This window comes from Rhinolophus ferrumequinum, chromosome 22 (assembly GCF_004115265.2).
Source record: "Rhinolophus ferrumequinum isolate MPI-CBG mRhiFer1 chromosome 22, mRhiFer1_v1.p, whole genome shotgun sequence".
In the NCBI taxonomy this organism is placed as follows: Eukaryota; Metazoa; Chordata; class Mammalia; order Chiroptera; family Rhinolophidae; genus Rhinolophus; species Rhinolophus ferrumequinum.
Genome location: NC_046305.1, coordinates 49,045,428 through 49,059,721, shown reverse-complemented (window position 1 = coordinate 49,059,721; position 14,294 = coordinate 49,045,428). Strand labels below are relative to the sequence as shown.

General features: G+C 42.7%; 1 protein-coding gene across 1 annotated transcript in view; it reads left to right on the top strand.

Annotated features, from left to right (window-relative positions):
• Positions 1 to 14,294, top strand: part of NOTCH2 (notch receptor 2) — a 147,755-nt gene that overhangs the window by 59,341 nt on the left and 74,120 nt on the right. Inside the window, exons 3-4 of the mRNA XM_033092161.1 lie at positions 949 to 1,208; positions 4,755 to 5,090. Coding sequence (XP_032948052.1) covers positions 949 to 1,208; positions 4,755 to 5,090 — 596 coding nt within the window. The remainder of the gene's footprint in view (positions 1 to 948; positions 1,209 to 4,754; positions 5,091 to 14,294) is intronic.

Here is a 14,294-nt window from a genome sequence, read left to right as displayed (position 1 = left end):
ATTTTTATGCTGTTTAGAGAGAATTGTCATAAAAACTGCAGACAATTTGGAATGGTTGTGTATGGTTTGATTCAATGGGTGGCACATAAAAAGATTCCTCAACACGCCATGTGGAGAATGTCATGGAATGCTATTCCTGAATCGTTTTTTTTCTTCTTTACTTTGGTGTCTATATAGTACCTTAGATATTTTCACGTCATTTTAGTTATACTGTGTGCTTTTTTTATTTGGTTAAAAAAAAAAAAGCTGCCTGCTGCTCATATATTAACAGATTTAAGTAAAAAAAAAAAAAAAAAAAAAGCCCCTTTCAATCCTTCCCCATTCCTGTACCTCATTCTTTCTTTATCCCAGTCTCAAACCCCTGAACATAACCCAGAAATCTAGGTATACACCAACTGATGTCTCAGTGGGAAACGGAAAGAAAAACTTGCTATTTCTTAATGCTTAATTGTGAGAAGACACGTGGTATTTTATAGAATCCAAATTGGAGAGGATGAAAGGGTCAGGCCATGCATTGTCATGTGAGTGTCTTAATCCTGTCAGTGGCTTAGTCAAAATGAGAAAGTTAATGAATCTAAATAGACAAGTATCAACGATACTGCACGGAAAGGTGCTGTTCCACCATACCAGCCTTGTCCATACATGAAAAATGCTGCAGTTGTCTTTTGCCTTTGAAGAAAGGTGATGCTAGCCGGCCATAGCAGTTAATGCTGGGTCACCACCCTGTATTCTGTCACCAGCCTAGACTCAAAGGGACATGGGCAGTGTGTGGTGAAGTTCGCTAAACACTTCTTTCTGCTCTTAGAGCGAGGCAGTTTTCTAGGTTGTACCTTCAGGTCTCTCAATTCACAGTCTGATGTTTTCTTGCACGGACTGCATGATCTTGTAAGTTTTTGGACTTTGCAGGAAGTCAAAGTGTTTTCATGGACTCTGCTCTTTTCCACACAGATGTCCAGAGGGCTTCTTGGGAGAATATTGTCAACATCGAGACCCCTGTGAGAAGAACCGCTGCCAGAATGGTGGGACGTGTGTGGCCCAGGCCATGTTGGGGAAAGCCACGTGCCAGTGTGCCCTGGGGTTCACAGGCGAGGACTGCCAATACTCGACCACTCACCCCTGCTATGCGTCTCCGTCCTGTCTGAATGGAGGCACTTGTCATGTGCTCAGTCAGGATGACTATGAGTGCACCTGCCAAGTCGGTTTTACAGGTATCAAAGGGGACGCGGGCCCTTCCTATTCTCCGCAGGCGCCTTTGTTTACCATCTTTTAAATCTTGACATCTGGCTCTTAAGGGTCTCCCAACTCTGGTGTACATTTCTTACCGCTGTGGTAAGAAATGCGAATGTTTCAGACAACTCTCTTTACCTTCCTTCTGAGAGTTTTAAGACGGGAGAAAGAGAAAAACGGTCCAATACTCAGAAGTATTTGACTGCCTAAGGTCTACATGTCAGGATTGGGCATCAGAATCCCTTCAGCGTTCACAGAAGGAAAGCCGTACGTGCTATGTATTGATTACTTGCTTCCTGCAATCCCCGCTCTCTAGACACGCAGGTCATTGGCTTTTCTGGCTTCCGGAACTCTGATGGTTCCTTTTGCTTCTGCCATTGCATTTCTGTGTCCCTGGAGCTCTGTTTTGAGACCCCGTTTGAGCCGGATCACAGCTCTCCATGGGGAATCTCACTGTCTTCGATTGCACAGCTGCCCTCATCTTCATCAGTTGCTGAAACTCTCCTAGTCATCCTTTTCGCTCCACCCCACCCTGACATTTGGGCTCATATTTCTGACTATCTATTGTTTATTATCCTCGGAAATTTATCAGGTACCTCAAACTCAACAAGTGGTGTGGATAGGTTGCACCCTCTAAGGCAGGAGGATGCAACCAAACTTTTTTCCACGTTTTTACCAAGGACCATATGCGGTAAAATACACAAACAGCCGGGCCGCTCACTCGAGGTGAGGTACGTATTGCCTCACCTGGTTTATTTAAGTAAACTAAATATATTTTTGGAATTTGCTGCGGGCCAATTAACAATGGATTGCGGGCCGCAGTTGGCCCGCGGGCCGCAGTTTGGACACCCCTGCTCTAAGGACTCCCAACTCCTTACCTTTCATCCTTAAGCCCCGAGGACCCAGTCACCCAACGCACCCTCTGAATTCCCTCTCACCTGTCTTCCTCCTCTCCATCTGCGCTCCTACCCTGCAGCTGAGGTCCCTGTCATCTCTCACCTGGACTCCTGCCGTTATTTCCTAACTGGTTTCCTTGCCTTTATGATCTCCCCACGCTGTTCACCTGTCACATTGCCATATCTTCCATGAGAAATGCAAATCTTCTCACACACTCCCTTGCATGCAATGCCGAATGGCTTTCCATCCTCCGCAAGGTAACTGCAAACTCTTCTACCTGGCTTCTGTAGCCCATCACAGACTAGACCTGACATCATTATATAGCCTCACCTCCCCACAAGCATCGAGCTCTTGTCATGCCGTCGTCCCCATCATTTCCTGAAAATGTCATACTTCCTGTTGCCTCCATGCTATTACACACCCTTTGCTGGGACTTTCCTTTTCTATAGTTGGTGATTGCCCAATGTTATTTAAAGCTCTGTCTTAGGGGTCCTTTCCTAGTTCCCATAGGCAGTCAGTCAGTCCCTGTGAACCCTAAGTGTTTATGAAGTTAGATAAGGACAGGAGAACCAGTCACCATTTTCCCCCCACCCCACCAGTAGTTCTATAAATCGAAGAAGCAAAAAATGAACAACGTACTCTGAAAGCTAGACTGGATCAGTTCGTTTGGAATACCTGCTCTGTGGATTTTTTTTTATTAAAAGGTGTGGGTAGGGGTCGAGGAGAGTGCGGGTGATCCATTCTCTCCGTCATGACTGTGGCAGCAATGGTGCTATGAGTCACTGAAGAGACTGGGTGGTTAAAAAATCATTTTTTCCTGATGGTCGGTTTTGAGCTGTTTTGTTCCACAAAGCAAAGCAAAGGGAGGGCATGTCCGTTTAAAACACTTTAATCCTAACCAGTGGAAATGGCCCTCAGGCCTTCTTCATAATTAAAATGTTACTCTGAAATACTCCCCAAGGTAAAACTTCTTCCTTTGCTGTTCAGAGGATTTCTTCCTGGTGTTCTGTGGGCTTCTGATCACCTTGCCACATCTGTCACTTTCGTCTGTCACTTCAGGAATCACCACAGGTCAAGTTCACCCTTGGTTTTGTGACAGCCTCTTAGTCAGACCTTATTAGCTAATCTCCACTCTCAGATGAAGAAACAGTGGCAGGAAGTTAGTGCCTACATGACGTCACATTTATGGGAAGCCAAGTTCAAGGACCTTTCTGTTTCAGTTATAGGCGAACACGCTGATACACATGGTTGCCTGAAGTAACCATTTTAGTCTCTCCTCCACTGTAGGTAACCACCTCTCCGTGGAATGAAGACAAAAATGGGAAGGAAAATAGCCATTTCTTAATCTTCCCTCTGCTTAGCACCCTGAGATATATGTGCTGTGCCCAGTTTTTGATTGCACCTTTCCCCTTTGATTTGACATTCCTTGATGGGCAGAGAGCATGTCTGTGTGTTCATGTCACCTCTTTTTCTCTTTTAGCAAAGCTCTCATTTGCTTTTCCATGGGAGCACAGATTTGTATGTTTACTTTGACAACCAATTGGAGTAATAACAGATTGGAGGAGTAATCACATTTTTCGTTTAAAAAAAAAGCTTAAGCTAATGACAACAAAAAGTCACACGAATACCAAATTTATTAATAGCGTGGGAGGTTTTTGGGTTTTTTTTTCCCCTCTCGTTCTACCTCAGAGAACCTGCTTTTCTTCCTTGGAGTTATGCCTTTAGTATCAAGCATTTCAGAGTCTTCCTGCTTCTTCTGGTACTTTCCTACCTGAAAGAGTCGACTAGATTTACCTTTCTAGACCTTTAGTCTCATGACAGCTTCTAGTTTTGTCTAGTTTTCACATACCAGGAGTTAAAGATTCTTCAAATTCCTCAAACACAGCAAGCAATGTTTATAGCAAAAGCACAATTTATAAAATGTTTTCCAAAATATATATGCATGTGTATTGTATTTAAAGGAAAGAGAAGTAGTATTGACTTATTTCTATCTTCAAAGAGGTCTATTTAGTAACTCTATAGTGTGGAAAAAATATCAATACATTTTATTCATTCAAAAGACATGATGTGAGAGCCTACCACAGGGGTACGGCCTCTGGCTTTGTGGCAGGTGATATAATAAAAGGAGACAGAAAACTTGGCGTGTGTGTGTGTGAGAGAGAGAGAGAGATGATATGTAGGCAGATAGATAGATAGATGGATAGAGAGATGTAACTTCTAGCTGTGCTGACTTATGAGTGGGGTTATCTAGGTAAACAAAAAGGAAGCTGGCACCCAAACTGAGAAGCAGCTTATGCAAAGACAAAGGAGGTGTGAAACAGTAGATGGATCCAGACCCTTCTGTGCCACAGAGGCTGATGGAATCCTGCAGAGCTGTGCTTCCTGTAACTAGCCCACGGTCCCCTCCATGTGCTCCATTGAGTCTTTGTATCTATGCCAAGTGGCTGGGGGTGGGGAAGAATGCCTGTATCCCATGGTCTTGAGGGGGCTCTGATTGGGGCTCCCTGTAAAATTCAGAGAGCTCAGGGATTCTCCGTGCAAGAACTCCCTGGGTGGGAGATGTGGGGTGCTGAGGACGGGCTGACTCCCATTTCCGTGGGCAATACTGAGGCCTGTTATCCTTCCTTCAGGTAAGCTGTGCCAGTGGGCGGATGCCTGCCTGTCTCATCCCTGTGCAAACGGAAGTACCTGTACCACTGTGGCCAACCAGTTCTCCTGCAAATGCCTCGCAGGATTCACCGGACAGAAATGTGAGACTGATGTCAATGAGTGTGACATTCCAGGACAGTGCCAGCATGGTGGCACCTGCATCAACCTACCAGGTTCCTACCAGTGCCAGTGCCCTCAAGGCTTTACAGGCCAGCACTGTGACAGACCCTACGTGCCCTGTGCACCCTCCCCCTGTGTCAATGGAGGCACCTGCCGGCAGACCAGTGACTTCACTTTTGAGTGCAACTGCCTTCCAGGTAAGGAGTCGCCCTAGTGTCCTGTGACGGGGACACACAGGTCCTGCACAGAAGGAAGGTGGTGGGTGTGGCTCAGCGGCTCCTTTAGGAAGTACCGTTCCCGGCAGGGAAAAGGAGAAGTGAGAATTTGGGGTGAGGTGGGTTGCTGGTGAGGGAGAGGTTTTATGGGCCCCATGTGGTGCATAAACTGAGCAGAGGATAATGGGACATGTCAGGGTTTATGATGATGAGTGGCGAGGAAATTGTTTATTGTGCTTTCTGGAGAAACAGTACGAAGTAAGAGAAACCGCTGTGGGAAACTGATACGCCAGTCTATGGAATGGAAAGGAACACAGTGAGAATTAGACATTGGAAATCATGCATATGTGATAAATAAAGTCCTTCAAACTGAATTAACAGTCATAGTTGGGAATCAGCTTTCCTCTATGCTTTCACCTCTGACGGAATAATACAGAGGGCGCCAAAACAAATGTATACACATTTTAAGAAAGGAAAAACCTGTATTAAAATTGTAATACTCAATATATACTGGTAACAAAAGGTGAATGCAAGTCACGCTTGACTTTTGCAGTTACAAGAGGTGGTCAAAGTGGTTACCATCAGCGTAATTTTAATGCAGTTTTTTCCATTCTTAAAATGTGTATACATTTTTTGGGCACCCTCTGTGTTTTCCTATCTACCTAAATGTACCCACCTACCCTTTTGTGGTTTTCCCCTGGTCTTCTGGCCCTCCAAACCCTCTCCAAGCACCCTCTCTGACTTTGGGGTAACCCTGCCCTGACGTGAAGCTAAGAGAATTCTGGAACTGGGGTAAGGGTGGCCCTCTGTTACTCAGTGAGCACTTTTGGATGAGTGCTGATAGATTACGTATGGCACCATCATACATAACCCCAAGATAGAAGCAAAAAGCAAAAAGAGGAGCGTTGTATGGGAGCTTGGGGCCCAGCGTGCCGTAGAGATGGAGAAAGAAGCGGGCCCGGCCACTTCACTCAACTCCTTTTGGAAATGACGAGGCGGCCGAAGACCCAGAATTTTGATTGGGAACAAAACACAAGCAGCTGGAGCCGATGAATTACTAAGCAACAAAGATTCTGTTTTTATACAAATATCCTTAGTACAAAAACAAAAGAAGGAAAACTGTAGGGGGGAATAATGTGCAATAATGTGCTAAGTAAGCAGAATCGCCTCAGAAAGCAGTTGTAGCTGCTCTTTCGGAACGGGGATCTCAGATTCTGGTGCTGTGCGTATGGTTCACATATAACGGGGATGGTGTGTTCTATCTTTGGGGGATTAAAGGTCATATGCTGGTCCTGGGTGTAAAACCAAATCGTGATGTATGCATTTCATTCAGTAAAAATGTATCGACTGCCAGCTACGTCCTAAGCATGGTGCTTTGGGCTTGGGATACAGCATCCAAGTCACGGCCACATAATAGCAAACTTAGACTATTTAACTGTGAGCCACAAGAAGAAGTTATTATTATATTGCTTTCAGTTTCTCTTTCAATGAACAGATAGTACTATCATTTAGACACTCACTAAAATTTTACTGACATACTATTGCTATCGTCCACATTCTCTTGTAGAAAGAATAACTGACAGATATCTTTCTTCACCACTGTTTTCATTTTAAGGGTTAAGGAAGGAAATAGAAATGTACACAATTTAATTTTACAAATATTCTAATGGTCTAATAGTCTACTAGTCTAAGTGGCTAGTAATTGCAGTCAGTGTGATTTATTAGTGAGGGCCTAATGTGTTTTGCAGTTTCAAGAGAGTTACTTTTAATAGTTGCGTAGACCAAGAGGTTGATTTGGCAGCAAAATACTTACGGGAAGTTCGAGAAGTCAATAAAGGAAGTTTTTAGCTAGGGGAGAGTGATTATTCAGTCTCTGCATTGTTCTCCATCAGCCACGATAAGAACCTTAGGGAATTCTGAGAGTGTGTCCAGGAAAGGATCTGTCAAACCAGAATAGCGTCTCCTCCTTGAGAAAGGAAATAACCAGGGATTCCACAGCTGAGAGGCTGCCAGGGCTAGTGGGATGGACTAAGGAGACTGTGGCTCTCTCTTACCCTCTGCTTGTAGTCTAAAGCAAGCCCTTTATTTACTCACTGGTGGTATGTGAGTGTGTGTGTGAGAGTGTGTGTGTGTGAGTGTGTGTGTGTGTGTGAGTGTGAGTGTGTGTGTGAGTGTGTGTGTGTGTGAGTGTGTGTGTGAGTGTGTGTGTGTGAGTGTGTGTGTGTGAATGTGTGTGTGTGAGTGTGTGTGTGTGTGTGTGAGTGTGTGTGTGTGTGAGAGTGTGTGTGTGAGTGTGTGTGTGTGTGAGTGTGTGTGTGTGTGAGTGTGTGTGTGTGTGTGTGTGTTTTGGGGATTGGGATGAAAGGGGTAGAGAGAAGATTTGGCGAAGAGAAAACTAACATTTATTTAATTCCTTTTATGAGTCAGGCACGATGCCAGGTACTTCTGCGTCTATTAGCTCATTTACACAAAACCTTGGGGATAAGTATTATTTTTCCAGTTTTCCCAGGTGAAGTAACTCAAGTTGGGAGATGTTAAGTGATGTAGCCAGAGTTGCACAGCTGACATGTGATCAGGCTGATTCCTGAAACCCAGGCTGGTTGTTTCCAAGGCCTGTGCTTTTACATCGCCCTGCATTGCCTGTCTACCCCTGAAGGTGCTTTGAAAAATCTGTGCAACTTTTTGTTAAATGCTTTGAGATGTTTGGGTTAAAACTAATAGGTTCGTGTTGTAAAAAAAAAAAAAAAAAAGATACTTCTAATTATGACTGAATAGTATTTGTTATATATCAGCCTCTGTATGACATCGTGCAAACATTTAAAAATAGTTAAGTAGTCTAGTCCTTGCCTTTTGGGATCCCACGATCTATAAAACAGATGGCATCTGCTTAGACGATATATAGAAGAAAATTAAAAAATAATTTAAAACAATAGATGATGTAGTAACACTGAATAAATACGCATTTACCCAGTTTGTAAGATTTTGTGCTCATTGTTTTTAGGTCCCGGGTAGAGTTTGGAAAATATTAACTTTATGTCTACATAGGAAAATAGAGCCTGGATATGATTTTCTTTTAGAAAGTCCTCTTCATAATGCAACCCCATTCTCTTTGCCCCCCCCATTGCCTTCGCACTATTCTACATGATTAAATGACTAAAATGTTATTTAAAATAATAATCACAGCACGCAATGTGATTTATAGATGATATAATATAGAATTGTACACCTGAAATCTATGTAACTTTGCTAACAATTGTCACCCCAATAAACTTTAGTTAAAAAAAAATAATAATAATAATCACCATCTCAGTGTCCATAACACCCTTATTTGAAGAGAATCATTATTTTAGTTCTAAAAATGTAATCAATAATGTTGTAAAGATTTTGTAGGGTATCCGATGGACACTTGTCCCATTAGGGAGACCACCTCAGGGATGATGTAGATGCCTGATCACTGCACTGTACACCTGAAGCTGAAGCTGGACAATAATGAATGTCAACTACAAGTTTATATATGTGTGTATATATACATATATATATATGTATATAGTTACGAGAAGCGGAGTACAGCATTAGGAATAGAGACAGTGGAAATGTAATGGCTGTGTGCGATGTCAGAGGGATAGTGGATGGGGGCAGGGGGGTTGACACAGTGTGAGGGATACAAATGATAAACGTCTAAGTATTACTTTGTTTTGTGCACCTGAAGCTAATAAAAAAACGATAATAAAAAAAATTTTAGAAAATGGGGAAACCAAGTCAGCAGGAGGCCAAGTGGCTTGTTAAGTATTCTGCAACTCCTAAATGGCTGCTTCCCTCCACATTTCAAGTCTCTGCATTTTGAATTGAGGCCTACTCTGATCACCCCATTTCAAATTGTAATGGTCCCCTAAACCCCCTTAATTACTTGCCCTTGTTTACTGTTCCTTCCCTTTTTCTATAACACTTATCTTCTTACTATATAATTTGCACTGTATAATTTACTCCAAATGTCTATTGTTTATTGTCTGTCTTTTGCAAATTCTGCCCCTTCTTCCTCTCTCCACAGTGAAAGCTGGAACCTTTGTTTTTGTTTAGTAACATGTCACAAACACTTAAAAAGTGCCAGGTACATAATAGGAGCACAAATATTGACTGACTGACCGAGTTTAGTAGATCGTCACATTATCGAGGCTGTCACTTGGGTCTTCTCGTTTTCTTTCTGGCATCATGCATCCTACACTTCGTTTGGCTTCTCCTGTTGTTTTTACGTTCGCTAACACTGGAGGAAGCATTTTAGAGTGCTTTTCCACTCTGAATGTCAGTGAGCCCTACATAAGTTAGTGATTATGTTTGAATCGTTAAGTTAGTTCTTTTCCTGCAAAGGGCACTCAAGTTACTGAGAGTTGATTTTAGTAGTATTGTAAGACTCATGGGGAGGGAATCAAAAGTGCCCAAATGACTCATCGTGGGTGACAAAAAAAGAAATATCTCTCCATAGAGGGAAGGAAAAAAAAGAATCCATTCAAGAGGGAACTAATAGAATTAAACCAAGGAACCATATTTCATCTTCTCCTTAGGTCAGCAATAATCCAGCCCTTCATGAGGAGCCATTAAGGAAAGTCTTTAGCAGAAGCCCTGAAGGGGGGCACTCAACCAGAATACTTTTAATCTGAGAGCAAAATAGAAAATAAATTATTGAATCATTGATTCCCAGTATTTGGGGGTTAGGGCCGACTAGTAGGCAGAGAGTGATCGAGGCTGGTTTTATGTTTGTGGCTATTTTGAAAAGTGGAACAGGTACTCAGGAAGCAGTGGGTTGTTTGAACCTCCTGGCTGGTGCCTTGGGAATTCACGGTTGGACTGGACAATCCTCAGTGTACTTTCCCTTCTTCTTTCTCTCCCACACCTTTTTATTCCTCTGTGATTTTTTTTTTTAAACTCCATAAAAGCTGTCTGATCTGTCTTCTCCAAACAGCGAAGGTTTATCCTTTGTAACCCACCCCTCTCCTTCACAGGCTGATTATGTGTGATATCCCCATGTCATTGAAATAAAGCTTAAGCACATTTTGTGGCTTTTGTGTCTGCTCTGTTGTTGCTGAGCTTAAAAGCTGGTAGAAATAATTCCTTCTTGCATTCTTACACACAGGGGCATGTGATGTTCTCTTGGATATTATACTAATCATATCTTGGCAGGTTTTTCTGGAACAGATGCAGAAACGATCGTACCACTTTCCAGGGTGCATTATTTCAGCTCCTTTGACTTGGGCACCAAGTCCAGTTTTCCTCAGTATTCCTGGAAGTGTTTCCTGTTCTCCCACGCTCGGTAGATTGGCCCACGCGCAAAGGCACCTTTTTCACCTAAATGCCTTCTCTACTCCCTACCCCCTTTGGGGATTACAGATCCTTTAAGGTCTTTTAGCAATCTGCGCTCCTCGAGCTGAACACTTACCAAACTGATAGTTTATTTGTTCATCTTTCTCAGTAGACACTCTTGTTTTCACTTTCACCCCCCAGCACCCAACTTCATGCCTGGCACAAAACTGAGACTGCATGAACGTTTAACAGATGAATGATACTGAATGTGATAGAGAATTCCTATATTATATAATTTTGTTTAAATGTACCGAATTTATTTCTTTTGAATCCCCGTGTTCATTTCTGTGACTTCTTTGGTGATAAAGTTAGAAAGGAAAGTAGAGAGCATTAGGGAGATATTAAGGGAAGCAGTGGGAGTAGCAGCCTGGGTGGGGGGTGGCGCGGAGGGGGGGCGGCGGGTACATGGGTCCGTCATGGGGGTCAGTGAGCTCATCTGGGCTGATTCAGAGGATGTGTGCCAAGAAAGTCAGTTGGACAGAGATGGGACCAGTTTGCCTCTGTGATAGGCTTCTCCCAGGAGGTGGGGGGAGAAAGTAGCCTTGTAGCGTCTGCTTTTACCTTTGTCCCATTTCAGGTATCCTTGGTTCTTTCCTCACTCTTTCATCCGGGGGCACGGAAGATTTTCCTAAGGGCTTTCAGCCTGGCCTGAGAGAATCCTGGTGTGTCAGCTCATCTTCCCCTTTCTGCTCTCTTCTTTGTGCCTCCCCACCAAGCCTTTCCACTCTCGCACCTCCCAGGGTCTGGAAATGGAACGATATGGATGCTCTCTTGAGAGATGCTCTTCTGTGTGTGGGATGGCACGCTCCAGACTCTTCTGCCCCCCACCTTCACTGTCATCATTTATCAGTTACGTGGCCCACAGTTTTATAACAGCCCTGTCTTAAAATGTTCCTTCTAAGTTTAATTTCTCTCCTTTTGGCCTTTTAAGGCCGGGAATTGGCTCAAAGCGGTGGATTCCTTTTAGTGTGGTCACGTGAGCCTCTCTGTAACTCGGCGACACACGTCCCACCCACAGGTCTGGAGACTTGTCTGTTTCCCTTTTCCCTAAAACCTTTAAATATATTTTTAAGAAGTGGTTGCTCTGTAACCTATTCATATAAGCCTTACCCCTGCCCCCTTGGATAGACTTTCTTGCAAGAATTTATTTACCAGCCATTTCCAAAAAGAGTTCTGTCTCTCTATTTTTAAAGCATAAATCCTGTCTTAACTTCGGAGGAGAACTGATTTGGCCTGAGTTTTTCTCAGACATGGGAACTTTTGACCGAAGGTCAGTCTTTCAGATTATTGAAAGAGAACTCGGAGGTCCCAGAGCGCACTGAATGAAACTGGGTAAAGTTTCTAGTTCAGTACTGACTCCTACCTATGAGCTGTGTAAACTTGGATAAGTCAGCCACGTGGGCCCTCCGCTTCTTCACCTGTAACTTACAACGGTTAGATCATCTCTAAAGAAGGCTTTGATCCCGTTGATATGTAACAGTATTAGCTAATATGTGTAGACAACTTACTATGCATCAGGTACTGTTCCATGCTTCTCCTCCTGATGTAAGAGCTTTATTGAGATAACTTGCATACCGTATAATTTGTTCTTTTAAAGTGTAGAATTCATGGGTATTTAGTATATTCGCAGATATGTGTAACCATCACCATGATCAATTTTAGAACATTTAGTCACTACAAAAGAAGCCCTGCACCCTGTAGCATTCACTCTCCATCCTTCCCGAATCCCTCCAAGCACTAGGCAACGACCAATCTAAATTCCGTCTCTATAGATTTGCCTATTCTGGACAATTCATATCAGTGGAAACACACGATATGTGGTCATTTGTGATTTGCTTCTTTCACTTAATGTTTTCGAAGTTCATCCGTGGTGTTGTATCAATCCTTCATTCCTTTTCATGGCTGAATGATCTTCCATTATCTGGATTTACCACGTTTTATTTATTCAGTCATCCATTAATTGACATGTGGGTTGCTTCTACTTTCTTGGCTATTATGAATAATACTGCTGTGAACATTCTTGTACAAGTTCTTCTGTGGACATATGTTTTCATTTCTTTTGATTATATGCTGTGTTTCCCCGAAAATAAGACCTAGCCGGACCATCAGCTCAATGTGTCTTTTGGAGCAAAAATTGACATAAGACCCGGTCTTATTTTACTATAATATAAGACCCAGTCTTATAGTAAAATAAGCAAAAATATTAATTTTTGCTCCAAAAGACGCATTAGAGCTGATGGTCCAGCTAGGTCTTATTTTTGGGGAAACAGGGTGCTTAGGAGGGGAATTACTGGGTGATATGGCAACTCTGTTTAACCTCAGGAACTGCCAGGTGGTGTTCCAAAGAGGCTACACTATTTTCCCTTCCAACCTGAAGTCTATGAGGGTTCCCAATTTCTCCACATCCTCACCAACACTTGCTCTTATCTGTCTTTTTGATGATAGTCATCCTCGTGGGTGCAAAGTAATATCTCAGTGTGCTTTGGATTTGCATTTCCCTGAGGACTAATGATGTTGAACATCTTTTCATGGGCTTATTGGCCATTTGTGTGTCTTCTTTGGAGAAATGTCTATTCCGATCCTTTACCCATTTTGTAAAATTGGGTTATTTGCCTTTTTATTATTATGTATATTGTGTTTTTATTGTTGTTGTAAGAGTTCTTTATATATCCTAGATACAAGTCTCTTATCAGAGTATGATGTGTAAATATTTTCTCCCATTCTGTGGACTGTCTTTTTACATTCTTGATGGTGTCCTGTGGCACCCAAATGTTTTTAAGTTTGATGAAGTCCACCTATTTTATTTTTTCTTTTGTTGCTTATGCTTTTGGTCATATTTAAGAAAGCTTTGTCTAGCCCAAGTCACAGAGGTTTACTCCTGTGTTTTCTTCTACGAGTTTTTTAATTTTAACTCTTACATTTTGAGTTAATGTTTGTATATGGTGTGAGGAAGGGGGTCCCGCTTTATTCTTTTACATGTCGATATTCAGTTGTCCCAGTACCATGTATTGAATGAAGTGCTTTTTATATCTAAATCATTTCATCTTTACAACAGCCCTTTGAGCTAGGTCTTAGTTCCCCCAGAGAGGAAAGGTATAAGTCTGTTGCCCATGTTCACTCAGGTATTGACTGGCAAGGCTGAGAGCTGAACCTAAGAAAGCAGTTTGGCCTCAGAGGCCATGCTTTCACCATGAATTAATCTTTCACCTACCCGCCTTCTTACCTCTCTCCCTATTGGCAGAGAAGAACTACCTCAGAAATAGTCAGTCAGTCCTAAAAAGAAGATATTTCATCTCTTATAGATTGTGATTATGCTCAAACACTTCTGTTGTCTTCATTTGCCTGTGGTTGGTGAATTCAATTAGTTGTAGCATTGGCTAATAGAAATTCAGGGTCACAGTTTCAAATCCTCATAGTTTGGCTCCAGGGCCTTCCTCACTTCCCTGCCACCCTAGTGAGTAATATTTAGTCTTGATCACCAGAGAGATCAAGTTAGTGGGGGAGAACCATTACCAGTTCTAGATCATCACCACCAGACCACACAGCTTCTACAGTGGGGGTGGGGCAGGAGCCCCATTTCCCTCCCACACTCTAAAGCGCTACCTTTAACTTTTCTAAAGAATGTTTCTGCGAAGAGTACTAGACTAGGAATGCAGACCGCAGTTCTTGTTCAGGGGCCCCTACTCGGTGATTCTAGGTAGTTTTGCCCTCATCAGTCTTTGTGGTGGGCTTAACCAATTCACCAGTCTCTGACTCATTAGTCCGTCTGTGAGAGGTTCATAGGATTAAACAGATGTGTGAATAATAGGATCATGTTTTGAAAATCTGAGT